This window comes from Buteo buteo, chromosome 8 (assembly GCF_964188355.1).
Source record: "Buteo buteo chromosome 8, bButBut1.hap1.1, whole genome shotgun sequence".
Taxonomy (NCBI): Eukaryota; Metazoa; Chordata; class Aves; order Accipitriformes; family Accipitridae; genus Buteo; species Buteo buteo.
This window is the reverse complement of record NC_134178.1, coordinates 32486163-32507007: the sequence shown is the minus strand read 5'-3', so window position 1 is coordinate 32507007 and position 20845 is coordinate 32486163. Positions and strand designations below refer to the sequence as shown.

Below are 20845 nucleotides of genomic sequence, written 5' to 3'. Positions count from 1 at the left end.
GCTTTTTGCATAATCATTAATTTTCTTTCTTCTTTTTTCCCCCATTGGTTTGGTGTTATGGAAAAATACAATTTTTTTTATTTGCTGAAATTAATTCTCCCCTGATACATACAAATGCAGCATTATTAGTAGCAGGAGTGAAGAAGCTGCAGTGCCACAGCAAATGGTTTTCCTATTTGAAGGAATATGTAATGAACGAACTAGTGTGAGATCTCAGAATGCCTTTCGAGCCCTGGGCATTTCAGTGAGAGACACAGAGCTTTACTGTGGGTGCTTTGCAGGCTGTTGGAGTACTGAAAGGCCCAGTGCTACCTAAGGGAGTGCCTGTCTATTTCGTTCTGTTAGTCTTGTCTCTTTAGCTTTAGCAGGAGGTTAGTGGGGAACCAAAAGCAGAACATGGCTTTGGAGTGAAAAAATGGCTGATATGGAGGTGATTTTCTGAGACACATGAATTCTGACCTGCAGAAGTGATAGAGCAACATTTTCTTATAAGCATGAGAGAACAGATTCCACCATTTGCTAGTTTAAGTGGAATAAGTATCCTCTGTTTATGTTAACAGATCTATTCCCATAACGGGTATTAAAGATTTCATTATAAGTAAAGACTGTAGAAATGAACATGTACTAACTGTATTCTTTTTGGAGGATTAATCTTACATAAAAAATTCATTAAAGTGGGCTTTACTGCATTATCTAAAATGACAACAGGAGACAACAAGCTGAATATTTTGTCATTGATATGACACTTCAAATTCTCCTCCTTATTCATCACTCTACCACTCAATTAAATTACACACTATCAAAATCTTGTGTTGTGGAAAACAGAAAGAGAACTAAAAATATATACGTTGTGAGTTTAAAATACAATTGGTATTTTACATTATTCTGCAATGTATGGCTTTCTTTTTTCTTCTTTGCATTTCTGCTTATTAAAAAAAAAAGTCAAGCAGATTGATCAATGGAAAATACACATTTGTAATATATTCTGAGGTGGCATGACCTCAGTACAGATTGTTTGTCATTTATGCTGGTTTTATTTGAGTGGCATTGCAGTACAGCTGGGTGGGAGAATTCCAGTGAAGAACTTTCTTAGGGAAGAAAACCCACCTTGTCAAAACCAGTCAGCCTCTTGTCACAAGGTAGCAGTTGCATCAAAACAATGAATAACCCCCACACCTTTTTCAGATTCATCTAAGTTCTGAGTAATGAAATTCATATCCTTTTCCTGCATCATACCAAGCACTGGTACTGTTCTGGCATGTTCAGTCTGACTTTCTGAGATGGTGAGAATCTGAAATGGATCTGCCAGAGCCAGAGTTACTCCATGTGCAAGGAGGGGAAGCTTCTTTAGCCAATATCCCACACATGTGTCAGGGGTGGGAATACTTATAGTTCCATAGAAAGTATGAAAACAGTGAATGTAGCTATGGTATCAATATATGTCATTTATAAATAAGATTATAATTTCATATTGTTACCTTAAGTATGTAATAACATGATAAATTTCTTACACTAAGGGGCTGCAAATGCTAAATGTGATATACATAGTGTGTAAAATCTGTATTTGGGATTAAAATCTAATGCCTCAGAACACTATATAATTCCTCTACTTCAAAAGTCTGTTTTCTTGCAGTACTCTCTACTCCAGCACTGCTAGGTATCTAAAACTGCTGCAAGAATGATATGTTTGACTGATTTGATCATTGAATCCATCTTCAAACCTTTTTGTATTTTGTCCTTCCCTAATTCAGACATGAAGCTGTGTGTTCTCCTCCAGCAGCACTTGCAGGTTTTAGCTCCTAGATGCTCTTGACCTCTGTCTTTTATTCCAAGTCCTCAGCCCAAGCTGACACCTTTTTCATTGTCGTTTTTCCATGCCTTTTCTTATGTGGATCTTGACTGTAATATTAACCTGGTTCTTCTTCAGATACTTCTCTAGTGCCTATGCCTGTATCTGTGTGAAAACACTCGCCTGAATTGGTCAAGTCTTTAAACTAGAGTTTGGGTTTCCACTTATCTGGTGAGGTGCACCCATGCTGCAAAGGGGACTCATCATCTGTCACAGGAGAGCCTTTTGGTGCATGCTCTCTTGCCCATACAGAGTTCCCTGGGGCTACATGCAAGCTCTCACAGATGCTCATGTAGCAGGCTCAGGCAGTGCTGGCATGGCTGTGCCTGTTCTGCAGCTTGTGCCGTCCTTCTGAGCCCTGAGTGTTTTTCTGACTCCCATCGGTATTGCCTCCTACTGCTGTTTGTCCTTAAACCTGTTTCTTCAAGTAAAGATCTCCATGTTTTGTATGTGTAAGCAATCATAAATATAGGAAAATAATTCAATACCTTCTGGAATTGCATTAGCCTACCCCATGATAAAATAATCAAAGATCACTTCTCTGTCTCAGAGACTTCTCTGCCCCCCCCCCCCCCCCCCATTTATTCATTCCTGTCCTTGTTTGGGGGATGACAAATTCATCTTTCTTAGTACCATGAGAGCAACATGGATTTTCATAATCTAAGTAATAGTCTTTTTTCTTTTTTTTGTCTAGAGGCAAATATTACGCTAGTTTAGAAATCTCCCAGTATTATTTTTCAAAGTCAATTTTGTAATCCTCTTCAAAGCAAAAGCACTATTCTGTGTTTGTACAGGGCTCAGCACAGACCTTAATCTTTTCTGGACTCAAACTGTAGCATGGTATAAAGGATAACATCTGCTCTTTGCAGCTAAAATGAAACTAACATCAACTAATGTCATCCATAGCCTTTTGTCTTAGCAAGAACTTTGTTCTACACGAGCCCTGCATTGGCTGCCACCCTCTGACCCTTTGGAGATTGCAGAATGCTGTCCAGTCTGTCCCACCACATGCCCTTGGGACTGGGACTCGGTCTCTGGTCTGAGCTGCCCAGTGTTGGATTCTGCCCTTGGATGTGCCAGCATCAGCTGTTCGTCCTCACATCTCAGCCAGCTTCTCCAGAGCCAACCGCTAGTCCCATTCCTTCAACCATTTGTGAACTGGAGAGTCTGTTTATGTAACACGAATGCATGAAGGAATCACTCAAGTGCCTCTACAGGGTACTGATCTAGGGAAGAAAAAACGTTGTCTATCGGTAATCAAACACAGCCCGGTTGGGTATACTATACTGACTAGATGGAGAGAGCCACTTGATTTTCTGAACCTGTTTTCTCTACCACACCTTTGAAATCAAGATGTGTCCTACCTTATGTTTCCTGACACTTGGTGTACTTACATTTTGAAATGTTTAGAAATCCTTGTATGAAATTTGCAAACCTATAAAATTATTGGAAAAAAAATTGTTTGCTGGGAATAGAACCTGTATGTTACCACTTTGATGATAAACGTACCCACTGGAATCTGCTGTGTAGCAGAGTTTTTTACTATATCTTCAAGCAACCAAAACAATAGCTGAGACATTTTTGAACTACAGGTACTCCAAAGACAAATAGTATGCTGACTATAAGTCTCACTGTATTGCATGTCACAGTCCAGCTTGGCATACATAAATATCTTCAGTGATACATTAAACTTGCAGCCAAAATAGGATGGCTTTTATCAAGTGCTGGCACACTAAAAGAAGATTATTTGAGAAGTTAGTGTTAGGATCCAGATTTAAGATTTTTGCTTAAGATAATCAAGTGATGGAGCTGGGTTCATTTTTGTGGCGGCTTGACACAATCTTGCATCAACTTCGTTTGAGATTTAGGTAGGATGGCTAGCGATACAGACCGAGTCTGTGGGAAGCTATCAGCCTAAGTGATTAAATTTATTGTTCACCAGAATTCCTGAATACTTAATGATATGCTGATCTTCCAATATACAGTGACCTGTTTGAAGACAAATGTTGCATATTTTGGTGTATTTACCAGATCGTGCCATTCCTGTGCTATCATGTGGAAGAGCTGTGCTATCATGTGGAAGAGCTGGTTTTGTGTTAAGGCATATCATTTAAAGTGATTAAAGGAACACATCGAGCAGTTTAAAAACTCATAAATATTATCCAGTGAAAAATACTGAAATGTCTTTTTTATATCCACAGATAAATGCATATAGATACATTTCATAGTTACTTTAGCCTAGAAGATCATACTGTTGGTCTGAACAAAATGAACTACAGTTTGTTGGGAGTTTTTTGGAGGGGGGAATATTTTGTGAGAGAATGTAGAAGAATTAAAAATTGCTTTTACAAAATAAGTGTGAAAAAAATCTGTGTTGAAGGATATTAATCTAAGGAGCATAAAAGATGTAACAAGAGCCTATGAACCTTTAGAGAACCTTACAAAATAGCTTCTGGAAAGCATAGGGCACCAAAAGTTTACTAACGGGAAACTTGGGGCACTGTTTTGAAGCTCAGTAGCTCCATTTGTCATTCCTTTCAAATGCAAATCTTCCATAAAGAAGTTTTAGTTGTTGATTTAGCCAGAAAGAGGAATTTCTGGGTAACTTATGCCTGACCAAATATACCATCTGAAAGCCAGCTTTACAACCGTATTTATTGCAAGATGCTGTTGTGTGCAACAATTTAGAAATTACTACTTGCTTGAGAGAGTTCTGCAAATAGCAAGACGCTCTAGCAAAAGGCTGCTGTTTGTTTACTTCTCTAGATTATAGAATATTCTTTTCACATGGACATGTCAGCCCCTTGACAGTAAGCAAATGGTACAGGTAAGGGAATCTAGGTCATTCATGTGCTTGAAACTAAAGAGAGTAGGCTATACTACTAGTCATCATTAGCAAGCTGAAGTAAAGAAAACATTAATTTTTAAAATACTGTGATGTTTAACAGCTTAAAAGTGATGTATCGTTTAAGCTTATATTGCAAAACCAGGGTATAACCAATGGATGCAGATGAACATAAATTGCTTTGGTGGCAGATGCACATCTGCAGCCGCGACCAAACACTCAATTAAAAAAAAAGCAGCTGGTAATTCTTCACACTTCAGAAAGGCTATTAAGGCATCTGAGAATTTTCACACAGAAAAAATGTACTACTGTGCCAGCATTATGAAGCACTGTTTTATTCATTGACAACCTAAACTTGAGGGTGAATACAGAATGAACCCCAAATTTTATTACAAGAAATGAGAGACTATTGTGAGGAACTCAGGAAAGACTAGGCTAAGCTACATGAATGAGCATCACTGGGGTACCTGGAACTCCAAGTCGACATGCTAGGATGAACAGAGAAATGGCTCGTTCACTTTTTTAAATTCAAGGTTAGCTGTAACAGCTCAGGAGAAATACCTGGCTGTGGCTTATTGTATATTGTGGACAGTTTAATAAACACTTACACTGTTAACCAAACTGAACAGAAAGTTAGCATGTGCAGAAATGGACAATTGTGCTGGAACAGTCATAATACCCTTCTACACTTTCTCACCCTGAACACTGTTTCTCATCCCCTTGTCCAAATGAAACAGAAACATAATTTGAGAGGCAGAGGAAAAAAGTCATGAAAGACGCTTCCTTTGGATTTGAAAAATATGGCAACAGCTAGTGTTGTATTGAGAAAGTGAAATGGGTGGACTTGTGGTGTCACCACTTGGCACACCCCCAGTTTTGCACAAACCCCAAAAGACACAGGCATTCTCAGGGAAAGAAAAGTTTGCCATTTTAAGACTTTTTACTTCCTTCCCAATCTTACTAACATACTTATTCATTACATTAGTTTTGGATATATTAGAATGGCTTCTTTGTAATATTAACAATTCTAAAAAACTTCTTGCTGTGTAGCCTGATTAGCGTGCTAATTGGGCCTCTCCTGTTAAGCAGTTTTAGAGTGGTAGTTTAGTCCTAGGTATCAGCAGTGAAATGGTATTTAGTTAAGTACCCAGTTTAAGAGTTTATCTTCAGATTTGGATATTCTTTTAAGAAATAAATGTAACATGTTATTCTACTTCAATTTGGATATGATCCCACACTGGAACCATACCGGAAAACTGTGCTAGTTGAGCAAAACTTTGATTTGAGTAACATTGTGTATATGACATGTATGTACAAACATATGAATTCAGAGTCTTGCTGGGTTATACACACCCAATACACACACCCAGTCTAGCAGAGCTTTTTTTGTGACATCCCCTTCTATCTGTCTATCTGTATGCTATTGAGATATTTTTCATTGAGAGGAAAATTATGGCACTGAGTTTGTAATTTCTTAGACATGGCTTATGACTTTTTTTTTTTGGTCTTAACTCAAATATATTCCAAAATGTTACACAGCAAGTGTTGCTATTTGGAAATAGCAGGCTCTTCTTTGATCCTTTTTAAGGGGAGAATACTCTGGAGCAAACGATGCATCTTCAGCTAATCCAGTACCACTTCCCCCCCACCCCCCTAAAAAGAAAGATAGAAAATAATTCTTAGAGAATAACACAGGGAATTGTGGTTGTGATAGAAATGAGGATTTTGAAAATACGTAACATATTTAACTACTGTGAATAATCTATGCATAACAGCTGGAATTATAAAAGCCCCATAATATGTCTATGATCCTAATGTGTTTCTTTGCTGTTTTGCAGGCAGACCAGTAATGATTGTAGTTGAATACATGGAGAATGGATCCCTTGACTCCTTTCTGCGGGTGAGGTGCCATTTTCTGATGACATTTGAATAAGACACCGTTCTAGGTTAAGATTTTAAATCATTTATCATAAATTAATTTCTTCATAATGTTATTCATGGATTTTTAGTGAAGAATAGAAGCTTTTTCCCCAGGGTACATTTCTGAGGTACAGTGATGCATTAGAGCATGGCTGGGAAAAAAGAAGATTTAAACTTAAGAATATAATTGATTTCTTCTACAAAAGTAGCTCCCATATTTAGCAAAATGTATTTCAAATGGCAGTTTTGGGAAGGAAAAGATAAATTGAAGCACAAATGTCTAGCCTTATGGATGCAGTTCATTTTTCTCAATCACCTTCAAAAATACTTTGTTATGATTTTTTTGGTTGGTGAAGTGTAGAATAGATTCAGTAATTGATTTATAATTATTTATGGTTACTTGCATTTAACAAATTGAATTAGAAAACAGTTCATGGGTGAAATGTCTGGGCATTAATTAACCCCCAAAGGTCACTAATAAACATTAAAGAAGGGCTACAGAAAGCATGAATAATATGTAGGCACAATTGTATTTAATTTTTCCTAGAAAAGTAGAAGGAAAGGATGACCCCCCTAAGCTAAACTTATACAAAAATAGTCTCTTTGTTAACAGAACCCCTGGAAATGCTCTGGAGGCCCACTGACATAAGACCCTGTGTGAATAATTTGATTGTCAAGTATTTCAAATTCGTCTTAAAAAGTAAACGTCAGCCCTTACTAGCCCACTGCCTTGCCATTGGCATTTTGCAGAATGGTAAAGCTGGGGTTGTAGGCAAGGCCAGGGCCGGGGGTTGGGGGACTATGGGTTTGTGAACTTGTTTGAAAGGGTATCCCAAGTGCAAAGGAGAGGTGTTCAACAAGGAGCTGTGAAAATATTTGCATGAAAATCTAGATGATGGTGATTCAAGGATGCTTTGGTAGCAGGAAGAAGAAACTGCTAAGAGAGAAGAGTGAATAAGCAGGACAGAAAAAACAGCCAACACTTTAGAAAGAAGGCTTAAATCAGAGAGAGGGAGAGAAAGTCATACAGGGAGTACTTGTTTGACAGCAGGTTGAGAAAAGAAGTAGCCACAAGAGAAGAGCATCTGGAACAGAGGATACCACCCTGAAAGCACATCAGAGCCATTATCTTAGATATTTCTAGACATTGTTTCTCCCTTCTTTTTACTTTTGATTATTCCATAGTATTTTTTCACTAACATTTCTTATTGTCCTCTTCACCAACTCTCCCAAATATTTTTTATTTTGCTTTGTCAAGACACGTGACAGATAGAGCTGCTATGTTGTCAGAAACACACGAGCACCACGGTTTTTGGTGAGAATTTGCTGACCTCTCAAAATCAAGTTATTTTTCTGGAGAGTTTGATATCATCAAGTTCTTCTTAGAAACTGGGTAGGTTTTAAAAATCACACCCCTTGCCTTTCTGGCTCATCTCTCTGTCCATCTGCAGCAGACAGACTGCTGCTGATTTGAGTAGCTGGGGCTTCCCTGGTCTGTAATTTTTCAGCAGTGCCCCAGGAAGACTTGCTTGGGCCTGAAACTCTGCTCTGTGCGTGTGCCAGTGTGTGTGCGTGCATGTGCAGAATTTCATAGAAGAGAATAAAACCAAATACTGAAATAATTCATGAAAGATAATTACCTTTCTCTGAATTGCTCTAGTATGATATCTATATTCCAATTATTCTTCACGTGCATTTATTTATCAGAATAGTTACTACTTATTAGGATACTTTAATAGAAACTGACATCAGCAAAATTATGATGTTACTGTGAAGCAATACTCACATTGCATCAGATATATTTGTAGGCAAAACTGCTGGGAGGAAATGTGAGCTAATCATTTCTGCTGCTGGTTTCCATGTATATTATTTTACAGTTTCAATTCACACTTCAGATATGATTTATTCTTGTAAAATGCTTTTTAAAAGGACTTTAGATAATATTCAGCATCCCAAAGCACTGTAGATATATCATCAACATTTCTGTTAATAATTAGCAGAGCAAATGGCTGCAAAGTAACCTATTTAAAAAGAAATCCAGCTGCTTCATTAATAATAATTGTTTCCTGGAGATATAAGTCTACACTTTCAAAAGCTTTTGTGAAGATACAAAGAAGCAGAGAGGGTTTATCTTTAGCAATCCTAATGAAAGGTCTTTGGTGAATATAACAGTTCTTATGTGGTGAGATTTGGAAGGGCTTTTAAGATAGTCTACCTTTCTTATTATTTAAAGGAATCGCTTGTTACAGTGCAAAGTGTTTTTACAGAGAGGGGGGAAAAATCTATTTTTCACCATAAGAAATATTTCCCCACACATAGCAACCTGCAAAAATTAACCAGCACATCCCTCCAACCTGTCCTTCTCCAAAAGCCTGGAAAAATGGGTCAATCTTACAATTTCAAAGTGAGACTCTGTGATGAACCATGTGAGGGTATTCCAGAAGAAAGGCTCCTCATGGAAGACATTTGCCATCACCCTCCTCACAGCATTGGTGGGATATCAGCTTTCAAGCCAGTACGAGTTGTGCCACAAATCATAAACTCCAAGTAAAACTCTCCTTGACCCCTAAACCCTAAAACCTTAATAGCCTTTACTTCCTTGCTTTACAGATAGGAAATAAAGCACCAAGATGTTAAGTGATTTGCATGGTATTGTGCACAAAGTATATGGCAGAGAGTAGAAATGAAATCAGTTCCCCTGAATCCCAGGCCAGCAGCTTACACTCATCCTTCATCTTATTTAGTGCTGTATTTTGGTTGCAGTGATGTGACCAAGTCCCCAGACCAGTGCCTTACTTTCTGCTATTTGTATGAATTAAACAGAAAGCTCAGGTAGATTATGTCTTCCCCACCCCACAAAATAGCCTGTATACTGGCTGTTAACTTTGAGCTTTTGAGTAAAAAATTTGTCATGCATTTACAATATGAAGATGCTTCTTAGTGGAAAGGCATCAGCTAATTAGAACCAATTCTGTAAGATGACAGAAATTAATTACAGCGATTGTGCACCATCAGACATCCTAAATTGGTGGAGAAACTTGACACAAAATTTTCCTCAGAAATCCTGCATTATTTTTGCAATTTTATAAAACTTATTTCCATAAGATGAAACTCAGTTATCTATTTTTCTCATAAACTTGAGGCGTGTAAGTTAATCATCCCACAAAAGTATACCTGAAATTTGCTATCAATGAAATGGTCATTTGACCAGAAAGAAGGTATAAAGAATGTGACTTCATTTCTGGTAACACTTGGAGACATTTCTCTGAAAAAGGATGTGAGCTTCCAGCTTAGTATTTCCTCAGGGGCTAGAGGCTCCTCTTTCAGTATTACTCCAACAGCTGCCAGATAGAAGTAATCCCTGCTTGGAAAGAAAGTGGCTAATACTTCAGTTTGGGAATTGAGGAGATCCAGGTACAATTTCCTGTTACCAACTTCCCACACAGACTTTGGATGGGACATACTGTCTTTATGTTTCAGTCACCTGCCTGTGTCGTGATCTTCGCAATCACTTATTCTGCAAGCATATGAGGAAAATAATAAACAGGAAGAGTTGAAAGGGCAGCTATCCGCATTGATAGAAAGATGTACTTAGTAATTAGATAGGATAGTTGCAGTCAGATATGTTTGTTCAGGCTTGTTATACAGACTATAGAAGATATGACAAGAAAGACAACCAAGAGAGACGCATAATCGAAAAAACCCAAAAAAACCTAAAAACCACAAAACCTTTTTAGGAAGAAGTTTGCCACTGCTGTGGGTTTGAGATGCCTGTTCTCTGACCATGGCCATAAGTAAACCACATGGGTATTGAACCACTGCTTGTTGATCTTGCAGCCTTCATACATGACATAAATGCAATCCCATTTTGCTGAGGGAAAATGGAGATGAGTGCCATGTTGCACCCAAGACCATGCAGCAGTTTGTAGGGTGATACACTAATATAACCCAAGTCTGAATCCCAGTTTCACTCCCTCGCTGTTTGTGCTGGACACCACAACATTCCCCTCAGCCTTGTCTGTCAGATGATCGCAATAATTCCTATAAAAGTCCTTTGCCCTGAAGTTGGTCCTTTCACCCTGACACACCCTCCCCCACTTAGCCCACTCTCTAAGTAGATGCCTCACAGACTTACGGAGCTATTAAGAGTTAAATCTCATCTACTCTTTTCACAGCTCCATCTAAAGGGTCATTCTTGGCTAAAATAATTGGATTTAGCATCACATAGACAGGAATGGGGTGATTTAGAGGCTAGGTGGCTTGTGTGCTTGGGGAGGCTACTGTTTCTTGGGTTCAGTTACAAAGAATGATATCTGGAGAGCATCTGCTGGCTGTGGTTTGTGCTCATCCTGCTCATGCATTGTTCAGTACAGGCATGGATTTAAACCACAGAAAAGGAATGTGTATAGAAGGTGAATTTGGGGGGTGTTTGTTTGTGGTTGGCTATGTAGAATCATGTAAAATGAACCAAAAAACTATCACGAGAGTACTGTAACTTCTTTCAGTATTTTTCTGCAGCTGCAGACTACCAGACTACTGTCAGTATTTTATTCCTGCTCAGTGTCCAAGGTATGCTAACCAATAGTGCAGTGAGGCAAGAACCGAGGACACAGCAATATTAACCAGATGAGAACTCATGGTATTGTGGCAGGTTCTGTAGCAGGCCTGATACTAAAATAATGTATCATCAGCTGTATCCACTGCACTGTATTTTCTCACCCTTCTCTATTAGGAAGGGAGTGTACACCCTCCAGGGATCAGTGTGGGAAAGCAAGCTCCTCAGGGTTTGCAGCATTTTCCCCAACTGTACCCTGAAGAGACAGATGTTTAGGTTTGAAAGATGCTCCAGTCTTGCCCAGTTTTATGAGTCTCTGAGCTGTAGGAGGAAGGAATTCATTTACCTAGGGTAATCACAGGGTCGTCTTGCTTTCTTCATTGTTACTATTTGCAATAGTGATGTTCCTCTTCCTACCTAAAAAATTGTGACTAATATATTTCCTTTCACTTCAGAAAATTAAAATACTTGTAAAAAAAAGTTAGATTTATTTACAGGCATGCATAGTGGGTAAAAATGCTGTAAAATATATTTTGGTTTTCCAAAGAAAATATTTTCTAAAGTTTCTATAAAAATATGCTTAACTGCCTCAGAGCACTAACTGCAGCAGACTGTTCAGCAAATGAAACCCTGGAATTCATCACCAAATTTTAATCCCTTGAGGTCTGTCTAGCAGAGGCTAAGATAAGTGTAAAAATGTGTGGGAAAAAAAATATTACTAGAAGGAGAAGATATTATGATATATTGCTCTTTGATGCAGTAATCATTATGAAGTCATTCTCACAGCAGCTTTGCTATCAGGCTCACCTTTTTTTCAACTAGAGTTTAGATGCTGCAGCAGACACCTACATTTAGTGAATTTGGGGGAAAGGGAGAAAAGAGAAAAATGAAGACTTGTAGAAAGTTCTACAAAACAATGTTGTAAAGTGTATGTTGTATATCCATCTAACATGGCCTCACTAGACAGAGTCAGCTTTGGGGAAAAGAGGCCAGATGGCCTTTCCTAAGTTTAATGGTTCCCATTATTATTTATCTGCATCCAGAGAGGCAACAACATTAGAGCTTATAACTAATACTCCTCCTTTTGCTTTCACATGCAGCATTGATGTGCGCTTTTATTTATTGGAGGCATGTTCCTTTTGTGATAGGACAAAGGTGGCATTTTGCTTTAAAAAATGACTCTGTAAAGAAGAAAACCTGCACTGGAAACTGATGATACCAATATTTTTCTCTGAACCAAAAAACAAATTGAACAATTAGAAACTGTGTTGGAATGAATGTGTTACTTTAATAGTGAAATTGTAAGCAGCATTTATGTACGTGATCTGAGATTACACTAAGAAGCTGTCACTGATGCTATAGAGCCAACGTTTGTTGTCAAGCAATGTTTTACCCTGCTAAAAGGAGGTAGAAAACAGTATTTCTGATACTGCTGTGAGAAGTTAATTTAGAAATGCTGGGTATTTTTAATCACTGTAGATATTCTTCCTACTGAGCAACAAGGAATTTATTACAAGCTGTCTTGCATTTGAAGCCAAAAAGAATTTGATAGGTTATGTGGACACTTTCAGCGTGCTCTTTATCTTTGCAAACTTGTGGAGAATACATAAGAAACCATGAGATCAGAACAGAGCCAATGTCATCCATGTCTTTAAAAAGAAGGGAAAAGAGAAGCCAAGAAATTACAGGCCAGTCAGCTTAATGTCAACTGCTGTAACATTTCTGGAACAAATTATCAAAAAAGTATTTATAAGCACCTTAAAGATAACAGTAAGATAAGCATGAGCCAACATAGATTTGCCAAGAACAAATTATGTCAAACAGCCTGGTTTCCTTTTGTAAAATGCGCAGGCTTTGTGGGTATGGGAGAAGCAGTTGATATCATAAATCTTGACTTTAGTAAGGCTTTAAAACTCTCTCACATGAGATCCTTATGAGCAGCTAGAGAAATAATGGTCTTCATGAAATTTCTGTTGGTGGATGCTGTACTGGCTATATACTGTATGGAGAGAACAGACTTTGCACGGAAAGATATATGAAGTAGGGTTGTTCTGCAGTCTGTGTTTCCCCATATTTTCATTAACCTTCTGGATCCTGAGACTGCAATTAAACTTAGGAAATTCTCAGGCAGTTCAAAGCCAAGTAGGAAGACAGGCAGACAGCAGGACAGAGCTAGAATTTAAAATCATCACAACAAATTCAAGAAATAATTTAGTAACTAATTAGTTTTAAAAACTAATTAGAAATAAGTAAGGACAAGGGCACGATACTCCACTGAGGCTGGAATAATCAGCTATAGAGTAGAGGACAGAGAGTTACTGTTTGGAAAGAAGTCTGCTGGAAGAAATTACTCTAGAGGTTGCAGTAGGTCAGGGGTGTCACATTGCTGTGAAAATGGCAAATACCACAATGAAATCTAGAAACAGGAGTATCCCATGCAAGGTCTGTGAAGTAACTTTTCCTCCCTGCTTCACATTGGCAAGGTCTCAGAGTACTGTGTCTTGTATGACCTTAAGACTTCAGGAACTGTATGGAATAGGTGGGCAGAGTCCACAACAAAATCAAAAAGAATAGTTGCCAAGCAAATGAGATCTGTGGACTGAACCTGTGTTAAGCCGAAAGAAAAGGGCAAGAGAGATATTTAGTCTTCATGGGCATAAAAAGCAGTTGCAAAGAGGACTTGAAATCTGTCCCAGTCAAGGTGCCATGCTCAACAGAGGCATCTTATTTAAGATGTGGTATAGAGTCGGTATGATAAGAAATATTGGCCCTAATGGTCTTTATATGCAGGTAAGAAAAGCATGTCAGGAATGACGCAGGGTGAGGAGATGATTTGATCGCCCCTCAAAGTCCCTTCCAGCTCTGTGGTTCTGTGACAGCTATATTCCAGTGCACCAAAGTGGGCAAGGACACCTGGTTATTCCAGGACATCTGTTTCTTGTTGCTGCAGCTAAGTAAAGAAAACAGGGTCACCGGTTGCAAGGCTACTCCTGCTGTTCTGTCCAGATTTGAGGGTAGCTATTGCATCTTAAAATAAGCTTTGGAAGGGCTTCATCATGCAACGTTTTTTTTAATAATAAAAAGATTTCCCATATTTTAATGGTTGAAGAGGCACTTAGATTCTTGTGTAGGATCACTCAGTAGCATTTAATATGAACTAAAGTAATTTCAGGTTTTTAGGTATTATATTTAATGAAATTAGATACTACTACTTGTATGGAGCCCTGTTAACAGTTGATTAAAGAACAAATTGGCAGTTGACCTTATTCAGTACCAGTAATATAAACCTGAGTGCAATCCACATGATAGTATGAAGCATGAGTTATACTTCCAGGAAATACCAAGTTGCAACTTGAATTCTGGAAGATTTATCCTGCTAAAGTTCTGCCATTTACTTTGTGTGGTAGAATAGTAACAATAAATGCATAGCAAAAACTACATCTTTCATATAGTGACCAGTGGGAACTGTCACTGCTGAATATGATCTAAGTTAGACATAGAAACACCATTTTCAATGCTATTCTCCATCTAAAATAAGATCTAAATCATCTGCAGTAAAATATTTAGACCTGTAGCAAATCCTGTACACTTCTCAGAATATAAGGGCATAAAAGTGCTCTGACTTATAGGGCAAATAAAGAAGTGGATTTTAGAATAGACAAAAGCCCAGAAACAATAGAGAAAAAATTCAATGACCACCCCTCCAAAAGGTTACTCAGCAGTAAAATGGAAAAAAATCTTCTGAAGAAGAACAATTCTGTGGGCTTGTAGAAAAGCACTGAACTAGTGCACGCTGGAGCTGGAAACTAGAGGGTGAAAAGCAATGAGAGAAACTTAGGATACCACCCTTCCTCCCCTGCAGTAACTGACCCTCTTCACCAGCCCATTATACATCAGTGCTATTGAAAGGTCTGTAACAGGAGGAGAATATTTCATGTACATAAGGTTTTCAAAAGCAAACTGTAGCTGATGAAAAAACATTTTTTCAGGGCATTTGCAGGGCTGCATAAATGCAATGGCAACTACTCAGATATTGCATCTATACTCGACTGTTGAGAAAAGTTTATTTAGCAAAGCCATTAAAGCCTGATTAAAATTTGATGGAATGATAGGATAAATGTGGTAAGTCCACTGAGGTCTGAATTGCTGCCAGTATTGATTAACACCCTTACCACCCCAGTGGGAATCCTATCAAAAGCATATTTCAAATCTAAGCCATGGGAATCAGAATAAAGCCCTGGATAACAACTGCCACATCATTCAGATGAGTGTTTTATGTCCCTATATGACAGGCGAATGAAATGAGATAATGGAAAGTTGCCAAAGGATTGGTTTGACTCACAGTTGTATGTGGGGATTTACAAATGCTGAAAATATGAGGCCAGATTCATACCTGGTATAATTTCAACTTAGTTGAATTTTCCAAGGGTTAAATATGGCCCATAGTCTTTGTCCTGATGAGCTTAAATCAGACAAATATTTTGATATATTGGGAGATAACAGTTTGTAGATTGTAAGGGAATACAACTGGCATGGAAACTGATGCAGAAGTGATTACAGAGAGACTTGAGAGAGAGAAGACTGTTCTGCTGACAGGAAAAATGTAGTTGTTCCAACTGCAAGGCTGGCAATGAAATGATATAAAACGAAGCATGAGAAGGAACAGAGGAGAACAGATGCCGAAGAGGATTCAGAGAAATATACAGAGGGAGAAGTAGGACAGAATAAAATTGCAACTGGTATGTTAGCAAGTCTGTCATTTCTTTAAAGGTGGAGATAAGAAGCTTGAACTTTTTGTGTCAAAGCAGAAGCCCAAAGAAATTTGAAAGAAGGAGGGAGAGAATGGCAAAAGCATGAGATTGTTTTTAACTCAGGCATTTCTGCTATACTGGTAAGGCAAATACTGAGATTTGGAAAGAGCAGAAAAAGGTTATGTTTTATGAAAAATCAGTCAAGCATGGTCTAGATCTGAAAGAGCGCAAATTAAAAAAGGAAGGAATGAATGCTTGTGATCCAAGGGGACAAAAGGTTAAGGGAGGTGTTGCAGATGACTCTGAGGTTTGTTGAAAGAATGGAGCTGTTAATGATGATAAGGAGGAAGTAAAATCTAGAGGTTTGGAGGCTTGGTTTTGTTTGGTGCTTTGCTGCAGGGACAGGGAGGCTTGGTTGGGTGTTTTGCAAAAGTAAGTCATAGGTGCTTTGTTCCAAATCCTAACTCTACAAAAAACTAAAAATGTTATCCATACAGGGTAAGTGTGAAGAGTATTAACTGTTTGCAACCAGCTTAATAAATTTTGAGTCCATTGAACACTTAGAATTATTAAATAAAAAGCAAAACCCAAATCCCACGTGGCTTCATTGCATAAAATACTGGATAGACTTCACATCCTTCCTTTACTGCAAGAGGCTTAAAGTATTTAAGAATATTGTCTTTTGTCTTTCTTTGGTTAATTGCTAGATAGAAAGTTTTTATTTAAAATATCTGTCACTGGCATGTTTTGGACTCTGAGAGGTTTCCCTTATTCTTGTGACAGATGCCTGTGATGGGGAATGTCATAGGCCTGTAACAGGGGATGGCCTGTAAAATGTCTGCTTATCACACTTGTGTCTTGACCCTCAGCTGAGTGTCGTCTGCAGAACTAACTGCTTACAGGTAGCTTTGATGGAGACAACAAAGGAAGGGGGTTGCTTATAGGTATGACATCATTGCTTGGAGTGATCTGTCTCCCCTTTTGCACTGGGCATTTAGAGACAAAAAGGCTCCAGAGTACTGATACAAGAGGAACAGTGAGAAGGTTCAAGGGGGGAAGTTGCTGTGAATCAGTTGTAAATAGCTGGTTTCAAAGAAGTGTCATTAAATGCACTCTGTTTAGAGAAGTCTGCAAGATGGTTGTGGCATTTGGTCACTGATGGAAGCACGGCTCCTTAAATGTAAGTGTTGCTGGGAAGTATGATAAGGCTGTGAGGTGTTCTAGCTGACAAGGTGTGTTAGAATCTGAATATTTGCATTCTGATGTGTTGGCTTAGACTAGCAGCTTGGAAACCTAACCATGTAGCAACCATACAGATCTTCATTTTACCATTTTCTTTCTGGTTTTTGTCTTGTGTTTATAACCTGACATAGCAGTACTGGTCAGTAACTGGTGAATGTTGCCTGTAATGCAGGTTTTCATATACTGCTGCACTTGGGCTCTTCTTCCATTTGATTTTTGAAAGGAATTGAAAGAGTTTCAAGACACTGTGCGAGTTCTACAAATTGCAGAATCCACATTGTCTCTGCCTTTTCTGTTTGCTGAGTTTGTCTGTCTTTCTGTTTGTACCCAACAGAGTTTAATTGAATAATAGTGACTTTAGGAACTAGTTCCTCCAGCTTCTTTACAGGCAAACAACTTTTCAGTGTAGCAGCCTGTTATGCACACTAAATGACTTATCATTTAAGAATGTATAATCTCTTGATTTAAGTAGAGGTATAATATATATTAGAGGCAGGTCTTGGTCTAAGATTGCTTCATCTCAGAAGATTAATAACATGCGAAGCAAGTAACACCAAACTTCTCCATGTCTGGGGTTTTGTGGTTTGTTTGGGGTTTTTTGGTAACCTTAATTACATCTAATTCCCTATTTCTTTAAATGTTTATATCCTGACTAGCTAGATATAGGCCCCAAATCATTGAATCATGATGGAAACGCTGAAATACTTTGCTAATCAGGGATAAAGTTAAGCATATCTGTACAGTTCAGCCTGTTGCTTTGCTGAATCTAGTGAACTTACTGAACTTACTGTAAATTTCTCCCCTACAAAATTCATCTTGCTTAAATGTATGAACTAAGCAATAGAAATGTCCTGAATGCTGATCAGAACACTGCTACTTGTCTGTAGTCCAATGCTGAAGGTGTTGAAAGAGAAGATGGAAAGTTAACTTGCTTGTAAGGAAGAGTTGTTTGGTTTTGTTTGGCTGTTCCTGCTAACATAAAAGCCTGGCTCACTGAATAATCCGTGAGAAGCTAAATGTCTGCCAGCTGAGGTCACAAAAATGCTGCCGTAAACAGTCTGCTGTAAATGGTAGGTAGGGCAGACTTAAACCAGGCAAAGAGCCCATAATCAGATTTCTGTAGAGGTACTCACTTGGTCCCCACTGCCACATAATTCAGGAGCCTTCTGATATAGGAGGTACAGAACAGTTAACGTTAATGCTGCAGATGGGAAACTGAGGCACACTAAGATTTACCAGATGGACAAGTGTGATTAACAATATAACTCTTATTTAAAGATGTTAAACTCCAATAGATTTCAGCAGGAATTAAGCAGCTTAATGCATTCATGAGTGTGAGCTTAACAGGCTTAGTCAGCCAGGAAGACTTTGGAAAAGCTACATGACCCCTGGATTTTAGCCCAAATCTCCTTTTTAATCTAGTGTTCAGAGATTATATGGTGTTAGGTGCAGAACAGATATGGGGTAAAGCCCCAAACTTTTTTCAGATTTATTGGGGTTTTTTTATTTTATACAAATGCCCCCAGAAAAAGCAAAAAGTGAAGTAAGAGCAGTATCTCATGCAGACAGTCAAGGCTGAGGCAATAAAAGGGGTGTGTGTGGGACAGTGTGTTTCCTGAGGCCATGGAGTAAGAGATGAAGAGAGGATTTTTCTGTGTGTTGTCATTTTTGTATTAAAAATTAGTGTTTGGGGAAAGTGTTCTTAATAACTGATGATAAAACACATTAAAAGCTGGCAGCAGAAAGATTGTGGAGTATGTGAAAATATGGAAGGAAAGGGGGATAAACTGCACAATGAGACATGGGATAGTTTGCACTGCTGACCAAGCTAAATACTTGAAAAAAGCTTGCAGTGGGCAGGTTGGCTGGATGGGAATTTTAAATATGAGCTGTAGTTAATATCACTAGTATGAAATTAATGAAAAGTAGCTGTGTTCCTTGAACTTGCATCTTTACTTGCAGAAGCATGATGGCCACTTCACAGTCATCCAGTTGGTTGGCATGCTGCGGGGGATTGCATCTGGTATGAAGTACCTCTCAGACATGGGCTACGTACACCGTGATCTGGCAGCTCGTAATATCTTGGTCAACAGTAACCTCATGTGTAAAGTCTCTGATTTTGGTTTGTCACGAGTGTTAGAGGATGATCCTGAAGCCGCTTACACAACAAGCGTAAGTTTGTCTTAATCTAATTTGAACAGCTGATTGCCTTGTGCCTCTTTTATTCCAGTTTCAGATTTGTCTATGCCATAGGAATAGTAGTTTGAATTGGCTTTGTTCCATTCTCAGTCCATGTGGTTTAATTGCACTGCCAATGTGTTTAAGGGAAGTGGTTTTGATTTTTGGCTAAGGGATGCATAATAAACTTTGGCAATTTTTTTTTTTTAAGCAAATGTGCAAGTATAAGTAGGAGAGGTTTTCCATTCTTGTCTGAGTTTTGTGTTTGGTTTTTGTTGGTTTCTTTTTTTTTTTCCCCACATCATTTCCCCTTCTGCTAACTTGTGTTCATTTACAAAGATATGTTTTTAAAAGAGGGGGATGGGGGAGGAGAGAATCTCATGAATTCCACTGTTAGAAGCATGGTATCAAGCCTTGTATTCATAAATTAAAACTTTCATTTTATTTCCCTTAAGCTTACCTTCTAACAGGATATGTAGGACCTTTCTTTCAAGGTTTAAGTCTCATTTCATTAATACTTAAATTCCTTATGTGATGCAAGTAAATTTTTATAGTGGAAAATGGGGTTTGGGTGGGGGTTTTTTAGTTGGGGTTTTTTTGTTGTTTGTGGTGTTCGGGGGGGAGGTTCCACTGAAGTGAAAAATTCTTGAACATGGAGAAGCTTTTTCAAATTTGACTTGGAGGAAAAAAGTGTATTGTACCTACAGGAGGAAGAAAGTGGGGGAAGGAGTGTGTTGATGCTAATAAAATTACAAGTTCAGATACAGCATTTTTTCATCATACCAAAATGTTCAATTACATTCCTGTTATGATTATTACTACAACATTAAGAATCTTAGCTTATTATAAGCTGATTTCAAGTAACTTTCATATCTGTCACTGAAACTAAAATTATTTCAGAGACAGAGTGCATTCTTATTAGTACTCTCACAAAATGCACAGAATTGCTGTGTTCCCATGGTAGGGCACAGTGGCAGAATTCTAACAGAGATAATAAATTAGCATTAAATTTATTTTGACCTATTTCAAACTTTTTTTTCTATTTCACTTTAAAAAGTGATGTATGGCCAAAATGAGGAGCTCATCTAATTTAACTGTATTATAGTAAGTACTCTGTATCTATTGAATTCAATATAGCTATTATAATGGAATTACAGAACTTTTATTTTTGTTGTTGTTGAAGCCTAAAATAGGGGTGTTCTGATAAATTCACTGTAAATTACACTTCCTAGAAGAAGGTCTACACAGAACTCCAAGATGACTAGAGCAAAACAAGTCAGTTTGCAAGGTTTTCTATCAGTTTTAATATGCAAGCTGGCGGGGGGGGGGGGGGGCAGGGGGTAATCAGTTTTTTCCTTTATAGGGGAGATTTCCCTCACTTGGTTCTCAAAACCTCTTTTGCTTCACACTGCTTCTTAGTATGAGGCTTGAAAGGAAAAATAAACATTACTGCAGCTTAAGAAGATATCACATGTTGGCTGAGCCTTGCTAATTGTCTGTGTGAG

At 38.2% G+C, this 20845-nt stretch overlaps 1 protein-coding gene across 1 annotated transcript in view; it reads left to right on the top strand.

Moving 5' to 3' along the window:
- The window catches only part of EPHA6 (EPH receptor A6), a 513140-nt gene that overhangs the window by 438567 nt on the left and 53728 nt on the right, over positions 1–20845 (top strand). Inside the window, exons 14-15 of the mRNA XM_075034050.1 lie at positions 6533–6594; positions 19125–19334. Coding sequence (XP_074890151.1) covers positions 6533–6594; positions 19125–19334 — 272 coding nt within the window. The remainder of the gene's footprint in view (positions 1–6532; positions 6595–19124; positions 19335–20845) is intronic.